Consider the following 14532-nt stretch of genomic DNA (forward strand, 5'->3'; position numbering starts at 1 on the left):
ACAGTGGGTGCTCAAAAATGACTAACTATGATGACGGCAAGCAAAAGGAGAATTTACACGTGGTGCAGCCTGGTTGTTCTGCAGCCCCACTGCCTGGCTCTGCAGTCTGCCTCACTGGGTAACTGGAGGAGTCGTTACAATTTTGATTCACTTTCGTTATCTGTAAAATAGGGACAATAATATTACCTACAGAGTGGCTGTAAAGATTCAAAGGGATAAAGAGTTGGCTATAACTATTATTGTTGTTGCTATGATGTTCAGTTATCCAGATTGGAATTCTGTTGAAAATTTGCACTCATGACAAACGGTAAACAGATTCTGTCATCATAATAAGGAGAAGGATGTTGGTGTCACTTGTCAGTTGAATAAACTCTGACAATTTTTCTGGGATATTCCAGCATTCAATCAATGGTATATGTCGGTTAGCTTAAAATAGTATGCTACCATGGTTATCTTAAAATTGCATCTTTGACTTAAAAATGTTTTCACAGAAATGCCTTTTCTTGGAATTGATCCTGTGGAAAAATTATTAGGTATGAACACAGTAGTTATCTTGTAGGATCTTGGTCAGAGTGCTAGAATACCTAAGTGTCTAATACATTGTGATGTGCACATATAATGGATCTACATATGATACAGACTGGTCCACACGTAAGTATCAAGCAGAGCATTTTATAGCAGGTGAGAATTTCCAGGAAATTATCACTAAGTGAAGAAAGCAGGCTACAAATAGTAATATGCACTCATCTCCTGCTTGATTGAGGATCTATATCTAATGTTCATCATGGTTATCTCCAGGAGACAATGGTGGATGGGAGTTTTTCTTCTTTTTTGTTATCTCTATTTTATACAATCAATTTTACACTTAAAAAAAAAAGCTAGGTTAGAATAAGAACTATTTCTTTGAAAGTGCTGAGAAATCTGCTAAACTAAAAACAGTTAATTTACAACATGTCACCCTCCCCCCACCCATTTCCTGTCATGTTGTCCTTGGTTAATAATTGACCAGATCAGGTTTACAGTAAAAACCCAAAGGAAATTCTATACCTCAATTCTGCAGACTTAATCTATTTTTCAATTTTCATAGCATTAAATAGAAACATCATTCACGGCAGTGACCCCAAGGACAACCACACAAAGTAAATTCCAGGCTGTGTATCTGTGGTCACTGGCATTGTTCCTCCTCTTTCCCATCTCTGGGTCATGGGATACAAGAGGTAAAGGACAGAGTGAACAGCTGCTGGCCCCACCAGGGCAGAGGCCGCTTGACAGGCGGTGCCAACGCCCCATCCCCTGAAGCTAAGCTACCACCTTAAACAGGAGGCAGTTTCCAAAGGGCAGGAGGTGGTGGCAGCTGGCCAAGAGCTCAGCCATCTGAGCCACAGCCTGGCAGGCCGGGTCTCCTTAAGGTTGTTGCCCCCGTGGCTGCGGCCTCCTGCTGACTCGTGTTGACAGCCCACAGGAATGCTGGCTTTTCCTGCATCCACTTACTGGCCATGTGGAAATGTACTTTGGGTTACTGACCTTTGCTCTTCCCAAGGTCTCCCTAGAGGAGTCTAAGTCATCTCACTTATGGCATTGGCTTTTAGCTAAACAGAGGCCTTTTCCCACATGATCTTGGAGTGGGACCCTGCAGGGCCACTAGGCTGACACTGCCTGAGGGGACAAGCATGTACCTGTCGGGGGATGCGGCCATGGTACCAGGCGTGGCTCCGCAGGTCCTCACTGCTCAGCAGCAGCTCCTCCTCCAGTTCCTTCTTTAGCCGCTCGGGGGTCCTGTCCATGATGTGTCTCTCCTTGGAGAACTGCAACACAGAGCCCACAGTGACCTCCCTCTGGCCGGGCCTGGCCAGGCCATGCCAGCTGGAGATAGCATCGCCTTGCTGGTCCTCTGCTGTGCTAAGCAAACCAGCGCCATGCCCCAGGCCGTGTTCAGGCAGAGAGCGTGCATAGTGATTGCAATTCACTGTGACCTTTCACTTTTCCATGCACAAGCAGGTAATAAAATTTTCACCAGCACATGGAGACTATGGTAGTACTATGCATTGAAGCAGCAACTGGCTGGGCAGGAGGGGCTAAAGAGAGGGATGAGACAGCGAGGCCCAGCTTGGCCAGCCTGCTCTCTTCCCAGGGGGAGCTTCCTCAAGCTCCTTTAGAATTGCCCCAGGTGGAGCCAGGAAGGTCCACAGTTCCCCAGTGGTCCTCGACCCTGGGCCTCTGGGACACTGAAGTCCAAAGTAAAGTCCATGGGGTTAGCAGCAATGACTTTAAATTCTTCACTACATGCAAACTAGGTCCAGGAACTGAGGTAGTCTTTAGAAACTTGCAGAGCACTCGGACCCAGCCATTTTCTACCAGTTGAATCTAACAGAAGTCTGAGTTTATATTTTGTATAACTTGGTAATATGATTTTTTCCAATAAATTCATTTCATTTTTCTGACAGACTGGAAATAGAAACGGAAACAAAAACTGGTCTTTCACCTCAGATAGTCTGAGACCACCACACAGCAGCCAAGGCAGGAAGCTGTGGGTGGGTGACATGGGCTCCAGATTTAATTAGAATCACACCCACTTACAACCTGTGGACTGAACTTGTACACCCTCGTGGTTCCCAGCAAACCAGGCTTGGGGGCCACTGGCTGGCCAGGTGAGAAGGAAAGGCCGTGTCCCTCTGTTTTCCCAAGTTCTCCAGCTTGCCCCACATGCCACAGAATTATTCCACATCATAGCTTAGCACCTCAGCAAGCTGAGAGCCCCAAATCCTTCACTAAGAAAACAAAAACAGACTTGGGGTTTCATGACGGGACTCTTATTCTCTAGTGTTTCTGAGCGTGTGGCCCTTGATGGGTGCTGGCTGAGGAATGACTCAGGGGCTGATTTCAGGGTGGAGCTCGGCCTCTCTAATTGCTTACTTCTCCCCCACCCTTCTCTCAGGACAGACAGAAATGTTGGGAGTGTTTGATGAATGGAATTTTCATCAAAGAGATGCCAGGCTGACCGTCCTGATGCTCAGGGGGCTTCACATAGCCCTGTCTGGTACTGCCTGCATTACATCTGCAGACCTGAGAACAGAACATAGGTTGTCAACTGATTGTCACTTACTGTCTGCCTTGCTTCCTGCTAGGCCAGAAACCCATTTACCTCTGCCCTTGAGCTGTGCCTGAATGTAGTGTGAACACTATCCCAGGAAGAGGAACTCCTATGACTTTTCTCAGTTATGGGGATTCTACCCTTTTCTTGATTTATTCAATGTCTTATTTTAGCTGGGCCTGTTGACATTCAGCCAAAAGATGACATTTCTCAATCTCTGTCTTCTTATAGGAATATGTGGCCACATGACTAAGGTCTAGCCAAGAAAGGGTAAACTGCAGAGATAGTGTGACTTCTGAGGTTAGATGTGATGGCTGGAGACGTGACAATATCCTGGACCCTGAGGAGGGTCTTGGGATGGTAGCGCAGAAGGCCTGACCAGGCCGGGTCCCTGGTAACAATGGGGCTAACATGCCAACCCTGGATCACTGGCCCCAGATCACTAAGGGATTGATTTTCTTTAAGTCTGTGATTTTGGGTGTTTTCAGGTAGCTGATTAAGTCTTAACTGATATTGTGGCCCAAGCTCCTCTCTGGCCACCTGACAGGCAATCAGTATTGCTCTCATAAGCCCTGGGCCTCTTTTCATTCTGTGGTCTGAAAACGTAGAGATCTGAACATATGTAGTAGGTCTTACATAATCCTTCAATGAAATATTATTTGCTCACATCCAAAAAGCTATTCCCTATTTATCTTTGCATTCTGCTTCCTCCCTAATGCCCCCACATCCAGATCACTTTTCTCTCCCCCAGTCTCCTGCTCAGCATCAGTTATAAAAGTTGTTTTTTTTTTTTTTAAAGCATTTTATATGCAACAATGTTTGACTCCAGGCTTTGAGATCATACTGTTTTACACTTGTTACCAAAAATATCCTGACTCCTTAGAGGAAAATCCACAATTATTACCCACCCCCCACTCCTGCACAGACCCTTAAGAGGGTACTGTAGGGTGCAATAGGGGACTATCTCCAGGGAGGAGGGAGAAGGAGATTACAGAGATTGACCCTCTCAAATGAAGGGCCAGACTTCATAAAACATGCCCTTAATCACCCGCATCATTTGTGAGAAGTTAGGGGGTTGGTTATACAATTGCCTAGACTTGATTTTTACAAGGGAAGGAGGGGGGTGTGTGTGGGGAGGGGAAGAAGCGAGAGAAGGAATTTAAGGGAGGTTGGTCCTAGTGATGACAAAGGGCTTTTCATTCCAAGCCAGTGAGGGCTGGTTCTAATACATTCAGAGGAGCAGGTTTGCTGCTGGAGCCTCTCTGCCTCAGTGGAGATGTGGGCCCTGTCTCCCAAATGACCCAGGGAGCAATGCCAGGGTCCCCACACATGGACACCTCAGGATTAAATGGTGGTTATGTGGAGGGGGTGGGTGCCTTCTAGAACTTTTACTGTTTTAATCACATATATTAACACAACTTTGATGTTTCCCAATTGCCTATACTTTATAAGACCTTAATCTTGCCAACTATGATTCTGCCACTACACATAAGAACTTTGATGGCCTGTAAATCCCATGGTTGGTGAGGAGTAAGCATATAAGAAGTTAAGGCAAAATGTGTCTATTTTTAGTTTGAGACCCCGTGATTGGCAGTTGTGCTCCTTGGTAACCAAAAATGAGATTCCTGGTTCCTGGAATGGGTCACATGTGTCTGTGACATTGGCAGAATTCTGTCAGCTTCCCCTAAATCCCCTGATTTCTTAGTGACAGTGCACCCTTTGCTTTGTTGCTACCATGTGGGAGGAATTTGAATTTTTTTCTTGAAATGCAACTATTTTACTTAGGCTTAGGCTAATTTTATAGGTCTTGGCTACAAAGAGAATTCTAGCAATTTAAGATAACACAATGACACCTCTCCCCTCAGCAAAGGTTTCATCCCAACTGTGTGGCCTCTCGTTGATCCACGGTCTGAATGATTCTACTAATGTTATGGTTTGGATATGAGGTGTGCCTACAAAAGCTTAATCGTGAGACAATGCAAAAAGGTTCAGAGGAGAAATGATTGAATTATGAGAGCCTTAACCCAATCAGTGAATTAACCTCTTTGGGATTAACTGAGTGGTAACTGAAGGTGGGTAGGGTATGGCTGGAGGAGGTGGGTCCCTGGAGGCAGGCCTTTGGGGCATATCTCTCTGGAAAGTACAGTCTGTCTTGCCTCTGGATCAAAATGTGAGCTGCTTCCCTCTGCCACACTCTTCTGCCTTAAGGAATGGAGCCAGCCTCCTATGGACTAAGACCTCTGAAAGTGTGAGCCCCCAAATAAACTTTTCCTCCCGTACAATGATTCTGCTCAGGGTGTAGTAGTGAAAAAACTGACCAGAACAACTAACATCCTAGGAATCCTCCTGCTCTTCCTTAAACTACATTTCTGATGGAAGGGTAGAAGAGATAAGTATTTACACACATAATAGTCACATGCATTGGTATTATTTGCAGAGGCTAGAATTATGCACTAAAAGAGACAGCATCCGCACAGCATCATCTGGTCTTGGGAAGAGAGAGTGCAAAAGTATATTGTTTCAATCCGCCCCAGTTCCTGGAGCCTTTTCTCCTAGCACGTATGTTCCAACTCTGTCACATTTGTTTCTGTAAATGTCTTCTGAATTCAATGTACCTCAAAGACTGCCTGGACCCAAGTCACCCTCAGTCCCTCTGTCAGCACAGGACAGTGGCACTAAAGTGCCCAGGGGAGCTTCGCCTGCCTTCTTGGACAGATTTCACTGAATGTAGATGCGGTGCTCACTGCCCTGTGGGCTGCATGCTCTTCAACTGCCAGGCGGGAAGAGAGAGTGGGAAAACTCATGAATAATCAATTTCTCACACAAATGCTATGAATACTAACGATGACCATGTTATAGTAGGACAACTCTTTCTCCAAGGTGATTCTCTTATTTTGTGCCCTGAATTTGAACCTCATTCCTAGAAGGTGAGTTTGATTCTTCATTTTCTCACATATTTATCTGAAGAGGAAGGAGTTGGTGGTCAGGAGAGACAAGGGTGGGCTTTCTCTGCCCAGCACAGACTCCAGCCATTCTGAGCCCCACCCCACATGGCAGCCTCCGGAGGAAGGGAAGCTGCTCAGCTCTGAGTCCAGAACACTCTGCCCACAGGTCTTGCCACTTCCTTCTGGGGACCATATCCACCCACTACAGAACAAGGACGCAGGTAGGAGCCACGTCTTCTACCCCGAGGCTTGCTTGAATCTCACCCACCAGGAATTTGGAAGCAGTCCTTTAGGTGGGGTAGGGGAGGCATAAGAAGCGGTGCCATATATAGAGTCCTAAGTATCTATTAGGCACGGGTAGTACTCCTGTATCATGGTTACCCACTCACATGACTCCCCTTTTAAAAATAGCATTTTAGTCTCAGTCATTAGCATTGGGGTCTGAGATTAGATGCAGGTAAACTGATGGAGATGCAGGAGGTGGCTGAGGCCCACACTTGTCCAATCAAATTGAAGGTTAGAAAATGCATATATTACTGTAATTGATGCTTTTCATGACAACCTGGGTCTAACTATATCTTTCTCATCACCAGCATTTTAATAACCTCAGTATCAACAGGCATTACAGCACAGTGTTTAAGAGCTCAGTCCAGCCAGCCATCTTGATCCCCAGGCCACTGTGCCACGGAACAGCTGTGTGGCTTTAGGCAAGTGACGTTAACTCTCTGTGGAGCCTCAGGCTCCCTATCTGGAAAATAGGAATAATAATTTGTCAAATGAGGGCTAATAAGAATTAAATGGGTGGATATCTGTAAAGCGATGGAACACAGCCTGGGGGTAGTCAGCACTAATGTTAACTGTCATTGACAGACATCATATCAGGATGCTACTATCTGATTTTATAACATAGACTTGAGTTGGGGGTGTGGCTCAGTGGTAGGGCACCTGTGTAATGTGCACAAGGACCTGGGTTCGATCCCTAGCACTCCTCCCCCCCACCCCCGCTCCCAAGCACACTTCACATTCAAGGTCTGATACAGGAAGCGCAGAGAGGCTGGGGTTAAGGAGAGAAGTGAGGAATGCAGCCCGGTTGTTCACAAACCTGGCAGCTGACTGCTACCAGCTTCTTTCCTCTTGAGAGGCAACACCCATGGTCCAGTTCTGTGACCAGGACTGGTGCTAGCTTGCCGGGGCTGGCTCTGTAAACTATGAGTGTCACCGTGAATCTGCAAAGAATGTTTCTGCAGCCCCACACACCCTGGCAAGTCTGGTCTTGACAGGCTGGAATAGCTAGAGCCCAGGAGATGGCTGGAAAACACATTCTGGAGGCGCAGAGCCAGCTCCACAGACGTGCTGGGAACCTCGATTAACTCAGAAACCCACGTTTCAACAGCTCTCCAAGGAAGAGAAAATTGTTCCGGGCCTGGGAGGAACAGAGCACGGGGTCTCCCGAGTGAGCATCAGAGCCTGCATTTCTAATCAGGCACAACAATAGGCCTGGATATGCAGGAGATCCCCGGTCCTAAGCCAGGCATGAGGGCGGGGTGCACAGGCATCTGTCAGAAACTCTCAGAGGCGGCTGTGGATGCTCATTTGCTTGCAGGAGACAGGAGAATTAGAAAAAGATGGCATCTGCATTATAATTAATATTTGTTTCACTCTATCTCTGTCTTTCCACAGAATCTTAAGTTGTGCAAGAAAGACCCTGTCCCCCAGCCCATGAACTGATGCAGTTTCAAAAGATTAAGATGCAGAAGCACCATGTCATGGCTATCAATGTGTCCAAGCAATTTACCAGGCACCAGGCTAGAGGAAGGCCTGGGTCCTTACCCTCAGGGAGGGCACAACCTGGTGGAAGGCCATACACCAAGCAAAAGTGTTAACACACCCCAGAGCTCTGGGGGTGGGCCTCCAGCCTTGCTCTCTTATTCCTGTTCCCAGTTCTGCAGCCTGAGTGAGCTATTCCATCTCTTTGTCTTTTGATCACTGTGGTCCAGGTGGGTTCTGGGAATAGCCTCATGGGGTGGGGAGGAGAAATGACAGGCTGCAGAATCAAAGTTGGACCTTGAGGATGAAACTTAAAGAGAAGGGTAGGAAGGGACATTTGAGCTAAGGGAGACAAAGAGTAGCTGGGTATGGTGACAGGGAGGCTCTGGATGAGGACAGGGCTGAAGTAATGCAAAGGTACAGCAATGGGCATATTTGGTACGAATATACATATGTAATGGACTCCAGCACCCTCCCTGAAGGAGCGCTCCATCTTCAGTCCATGAATCTGGTTCACAGCCCACCTTTCTGGCCATTGTTGGTTGGCCCAGGACAGGGTCCTGCGCCCAAGGACACTATCCCGCTCTGGTTGAAAATGTCATGAGACTCAAAGTCTGAAGGTACTTCATCTTCAGGTTTCCTACCAGAGGGACAGAAGTGGTCTGAGACAACCAAATCAGCACATGCAGAGAAGAGGAACAAGAGACACAAGATGTCCTGGTAGCAGCTGATTACTTCAGCCAGGAAATACCCTGTGACCTAAGCTAGCATGAGCTGGGTCCCTGTCACTTGTGACCACAGTAGTCCTGATCAGGACAGAGATCAGATGAGTGGAATCTGACTCTGGGGCTGAGGGTCAGATCTTCATTCTCCAGATGATAACAGTCAGTTGAAGATCTCTGCCCAGGAAAAGCAACAGGTCCACACAGAGAGTGAACAGAGTGGCCTGGGTGGGGCCAGGATGGAGGTACAAGGCTGGTGCATTCTTTTGAAATGTGCTGGTAATGCCCAAATCTCCATCTCCAGCCCTTAGGGTTGGTGCTTGGCAAGGAAAATTCCCACCATGCATTTCAGAATTGAGGTCAGTATGAATGAAATGAACTCGTCCCACTGCAAACTCTGCCCTTCTCTCCCTTTCCTGGCCTTTGGCATCTCCTTTGCCCTCATTATTCAAACTCAAAATTGGTGTCTATAGATAAAAAAATTTCTGATTCTGAGCCAAGCACAGTAGTATATGCTTATAATCCCAGCTACATGGGAAGCTGAGGCAGGAGGATTGCAAACTGGAGGCCAGCCTCTGCAATTTAGTGAGACCCTGTCTCAAAATAAAAGGGACTGGGGGTGTAGCTCAGTGGTAGAACATCTCTGGTCTGGGGAAGAGACAGAGAGAAAGGAAGGGAAGAAGGGGAGGTGGCAAAGAGGGAAGGAGAAAAGAAGGAAATTTCAGATTCTACCTCTTACCATTCCCATTCTATTCCCCACTGATTCAACTATTTTTCTGAAACTTCTATAGTTGCCCCCTAATAATTCGTCTACCTCCTATCTTCAGTCTTAAAACCTGCTACCTACAAAGCTACCAGACTTATCACACCACCAGTAGGCTCAGAGACTTAGTTGAGGTATGCCCCAAGCTAAAGCTGATATGAAACCTGGAATCTCTTTCAGCCCCCAACTCTACACACAAGTCGAGGGGCTTGTAATGTATAGTTTTCACCTTCCCCAGGCTCAGACTGGTCCATGGACACAGAGGGACACAGACCCCCATCCTGCCCTGTTCCCCCAGAGACAACTGGTAGAGGCTTGAGTAATAGGGGAGATAGGAAAGGGTGACAGAGTGGGGTTCAAGAGTTCACAAACTGGGGGCATCAAAGTTTCAAGGAACTTATTTGGACCTGTGGTTTTATTCTCAAGGGCTGTTATTTAGAGATAAAACCCAAGGCCCTCCTCAGGAGGCAGGCATTTGGCCCAAACTTACTTACCATCATGTTCTGATGCAGGGCCTCCATTACAGGGACCTCCCATGCTCCCTGAACACACTGTCCCTTGCATCCCTCCTCTGTGTCTCTGTGGTGTGGTCAGCAGACAGACTGACCCACCTGTAGAGGTGCCCATTATGCAGCTTCACTGCAGCCCAGGTTGGAGACTGGGGAGCAGCCAAAGGGTGCTATACAAGGAATGCAGGGGCCTCGACTGTCAAGGCAATGAGTTGGGTTTATCTAAGAAGGTAGGAAATCCATTAAAGCACTGTAGGCAAGGGAGTGAAAGGATTTTGGGAACATGGGCCATGGCTTTTTTGCCTTTGGCTTCCAGAACCTAGCCCAGGGCCTGGCATGTGGCAAGTACTGTCAACACCAATTGATGGGAGCAGTGCTCTCGATCAATCACCCTCTAGTTGGCAGCTTCCTTGTCACTGAACATGAAGAGGACAGCTTAGAGACTGTGCACCTTGGGCACATTTCTAGACTTCTCTGAGCTTGTTTCTGTATGCACCAGGGGGAGTGATTCCCACCTTACAGGACTACATGGCCTAATGCACATAAAGTATCCAACTCTGTATCTGGCACATGGTGGACACTCCCTTGAAACAATGTGGAATTCGAACTTCCTTTCAAGGATGACTCTTGGCAACAAATATGGAAAAGTTGCTTCTTACCAAAGAATTTTCTAAAACAGATATATAAAATCCATCAGAAGGTTTTAGAGATATGTGGCCTTGAGAAGTTCTGATGGAATTTTTTTAAAAAAAGATAGGAGTTGGAAGAGCTGATTTCTATGTAGGGACATGTTTGTTTATTCTCTTTATCTCAGTTCAAAGTCAACAGTTCTTGGGGTTTTCAGTTGCAGTAAACGGTTCTGTCTATGCAGGATGATGCTGGCCACTTATAGGAAGGCAGACTTCCACCTGGTGGTGAGCGCTTTGTATGTATATGTCTTGGCATCAGCACGTACAGGTGGTTCCCTCCAAATGATTCACATCCAGACACACAGGTGACAGCCCAGTGCAGATGCAAAAAAATTTTGAGGTCTGCATGAAGCTAGTTCCTTATACTCAGATTATATTTCCTTCGAAGCTTTAGACACTTAGTTGTTAATAATTTTTTAAATTAAATTTTAAAAATTGAGATGATTTTTCTAGTCATTCATTCAATGACCAAGACTGAAAATTAATTTATTTGAAATAAACAAAAAGAAGAAGGGCACATCTGTATGCATGAAAGGAGGCTGGAAGGAGAGGGCAGGGGAGGGAATGCCGGAGAACACAGAGGATGGCTATATCTGGGTGGCTCTGTTGTGGTGAGGAGTGTCCCACCACAACACTTAGAATGCCAGGAAGGTTCTCTAAAGCTTCCTTTCTTCAGTCCTGGAACAGTTTATTAGATTAAGGGAGAAGTTAACCACAGTGCAGGCCCCTTGTCAAGTGGTACCAAACAACTCTACAGGTCAGGTGTTTTTTAAAAAATTTTTTTTGAGAACTCTCATCCAGATATTATGATCACAAAATTATAAGTCTGGCTAGAGTTCTAGATCATCACATAGAATTGGTCTGATTGATAAGTGAAGCCCATGTCTTCTGAAGAGCTCAGGATGGGAAATCCCACGGGGTCTTGTGGAAACTGCACCAGGGTGACCCAGGCTACAGCAATGCAGGAGTCCAAAGCAATGGACCCTCCACTCAAACCCACTCAAACCCACCAAACTCAGGCAAGACCTGCAGTGACATATTGCCTAGGTCACCACTGTCCCTGACAGATGTGGTAAACATAAAAAAGACTCCCCCCACCAAATAAACTCTCAATAACTATACACAAAGTGCTCTGAAGGGTGCTACCTCTGGGATCATCTTCCAAGAAAAGCTACCTAAAAAATGAAGGTCTTTGGAGAATTCTAAAACTCAGCCCCTTGGAATCCCTACCTTTTGTTGAATTTCAAGCAGTGCCCAAGTTTTGGTAAAATTGCCAAAGTGCATATACAGGACTTTGAAAGACCCCATTGAAAACCTGCCCAAACCGATTATGAACCTAAAGAATGAATAAATTCCAATAACCGCTGCCGCTCTTAACCCTACCCATAGCCAAAACCCCCAAATCCAGTTCTCTGTAAGTTTTAAGCCTAGAAATTTAGCCCAAGTCCTTGGATATTTTAATCTGAGGTAGAACAGAAAGAACAGGGATGTCATTTGTGGCAATCCTAAATTCTTGCAATGAAACAATTACCATATTGGTTCTGTTTCACCTTTTATGGACACTAGCTGGCTTTATGGTTTACCTAAAAATATTTTTATTATAAGCCAAAGAAAGATATGAATTCATCCGTCCTCCTTTCCCATTGGGATGAGCAGGCTAGAAAAATAGTTTCTTATGCTAATTACTGAGATAAATGTCACAGTCTTTACTTTTAAATAAAACAAAAAAACAAACAAAAACTTGGAAACAAAAGCCCAAAGAGGAAAAAAAAAATCAAATTCAAATTTTATATACCCTTATCTGATACACATAGCCAAAAGGGAGCAGGGGCAACTGAGCATTTCTGCTTGTTCCAGCTTAGTGAGCACACAAGTGGCCTGGCTGTGGTCTAGGAGGTGGACAGCATGGTGGCCTCATATCAAGGAGGTGCTGGTTATCCACAGCTATAGTAGATCTGTGTTCTTTTCTCTTTTTTAAACTTCTATTTATTTCTTTTTGTGGTGCTGGGGATTGAACCCAGGGCCTTGTGCATGCTAGGCGAGCTCTCTACCACAAGCTAGATCCCCAGCACACAGTAGATCTGTATAGTAGTTAGAGTTGCCTGGCAGATGGCAATAAAGTGTGTTAAGGAAAAGGTGCCTTGTTCTAATTCATACAAGGCATACTATGCACTAGAGGGGAGAGGCCCTGAGCTCTTCCTGGTGACCTCTTTGCCTTCTCGGTGTTGGGCTCTTGAAAGATAAGCACTTCTCATCTCACCTGGGCCCCTGGCCTCTGAGCCTGCTCAGTCAGATCCTTTCATTAAAGCTCAGTAAAGTGGCTCCTGTAGGCAGCTTACTAACCACACAAGCTCTATCTACACATATCCTGTTGGCCAAAGTTCTACAGAAACAATCAGGAGTTTGAGAGTCACCAGAGCATTAAGCCTTGGGTTAAACCCTAGGACTCACTGCATGCCAGCTGGGCATGCCTCTCCAGCTAGATCTGAGGGAGGTGCAGATGTAGGGGTAGAAGGTCTCCACGCCTGACTCTGGTCACAGCCTCTCTGAGTAGACAGGGCATTTGAAGAAAATGTACAACAGTCAATGACCTGTGGTACTGCTAAAGTCCCCCGTGTTGTGTATTTTATCTCAGGTCACTGAAAAGCTTTCTGGTCTCTTCTGAGGTGGAAACAGTAGCAGAAGGATTTCATAAAATCTCAATAAGTTTCAGCATACAGAAACACATCCATTAATTTGATGCTAATGTTTAAGTATCTTGATGATGTAAATTTCTCTTCCAAATCCTAGAAGGAATCTCATATTCAGCAAAGATTCTGCAGATGGGTTGTGATGCCGTTTTACTATCTTATAATTAGACTTGTGTCATTTATCACACTATAGACCAGATTCCCACTCCAGAGCTATTAAAAACTGATTTGTGATTTGCTGTTAAACTAAGATGCTTCATTCTCCGACTGTATGTGATTTTTCTTTTCACAGACGCATAAAAATTACAGGAGCCATCAGACTCGAGTGCAGACAGGAAAATACCATTGAAACCCCCAGAGGGCCTAAGTCCAAGAGATTTCATTTCATTTCATTACATTACCAAATCATATCAAACTCTTATCAAAAGAGGCACAGAAACCATGAATAGGAAATATGAAGAGGACATCTATGGAACTCCTTGCTTATCAAGGTGCTGAGAAAAACCCATTAAAATTCTGATATCGAGGTGTGCAAACTAAAGAGGCTAATTTAATTGTAATTTGTGTGGACTAGAGTTTTAAAGCAGCGCACCTTGTAAGCTGGCAGTGGTAACTTAATCCCACATCCAAACGAATTACATTAGAGTCATTCTGATCATGCCCGTGGCTCCCTTTGATGTTAGACTGCGTTATCCTTTTCCCCCTCCTTCTCCGGGCAATGTCTCCTCTACAAATTTTCACCCTGATTGGGAAGCTACGGCTTTTGGAGCTCAAATTTTTTTTTTGATGAAACATCAAGGGACTGAAAACTACTTCTCACCAAAGGAAACGGACTACAGTCTGACAACTTTCAGGTGGGGTGTGGGGAAGGGTGGGAGTGGGCAGGCCTAAGAGTCACTGAATGCAGCACCCAGTATTTACAAATGTAGCTTCTTTTCTTTCCACACTGGAGAAATTGCTCATTGTTTTTATCCACTCTAAGATCTCTTCCCACTCTGATATGGCTCAGAAGGGTTCGACCACCCTGCTTCTTACTGTCTTGACAAAGCATTATTTTACCAACAGGCCACTCAGAGCTCAGCTCCAAGGTGGTGGTGGTGGGGCTCACCTCTCCCTGTCAATAGATAAACTGAAACATGAAGAGATTTCTAATAGGCCATTTGTCAACATCTTGCCCTGCTGAGAGCCCCAGTGGGTACCTTCCATCTGGATCAGATTTAGATGATGACTTCCTGGAGCAGAATGTGGAACAGACACCCAAATCACTTCCACGAGGGAGTCCTGCATTCGGATTCCTACTCCCAGGGAGAAATGGGATGTGCCCCATTTAAGATGGAGGCCAAAGGTCACTTGGTT

At 45.7% G+C, this 14532-nt stretch overlaps 1 protein-coding gene across 2 annotated transcripts in view; it reads right to left on the minus strand.

The window, feature by feature from the left end:
• Bcar3 (BCAR3 adaptor protein, NSP family member) overlaps positions 1-14532 on the minus strand; it is a 114398-nt gene that overhangs the window by 23324 nt on the left and 76542 nt on the right. For both annotated transcript variants that reach the window (XM_046461988.2, XM_046461997.2), the window contains one exon: positions 1677-1805. In XM_046461988.2, the coding sequence (XP_046317944.1) occupies positions 1677-1805 (129 nt within the window). The remainder of the gene's footprint in view (positions 1-1676; positions 1806-14532) is intronic.

Source organism: Marmota monax, unplaced genomic scaffold, assembly GCF_021218885.2.
Source record: "Marmota monax isolate L192 unplaced genomic scaffold, Marmota_monax_Labrador192_F-V1.1 WCK01_AAM20220418_F8-fsc00070, whole genome shotgun sequence".
In the NCBI taxonomy this organism is placed as follows: Eukaryota; Metazoa; Chordata; class Mammalia; order Rodentia; family Sciuridae; genus Marmota; species Marmota monax.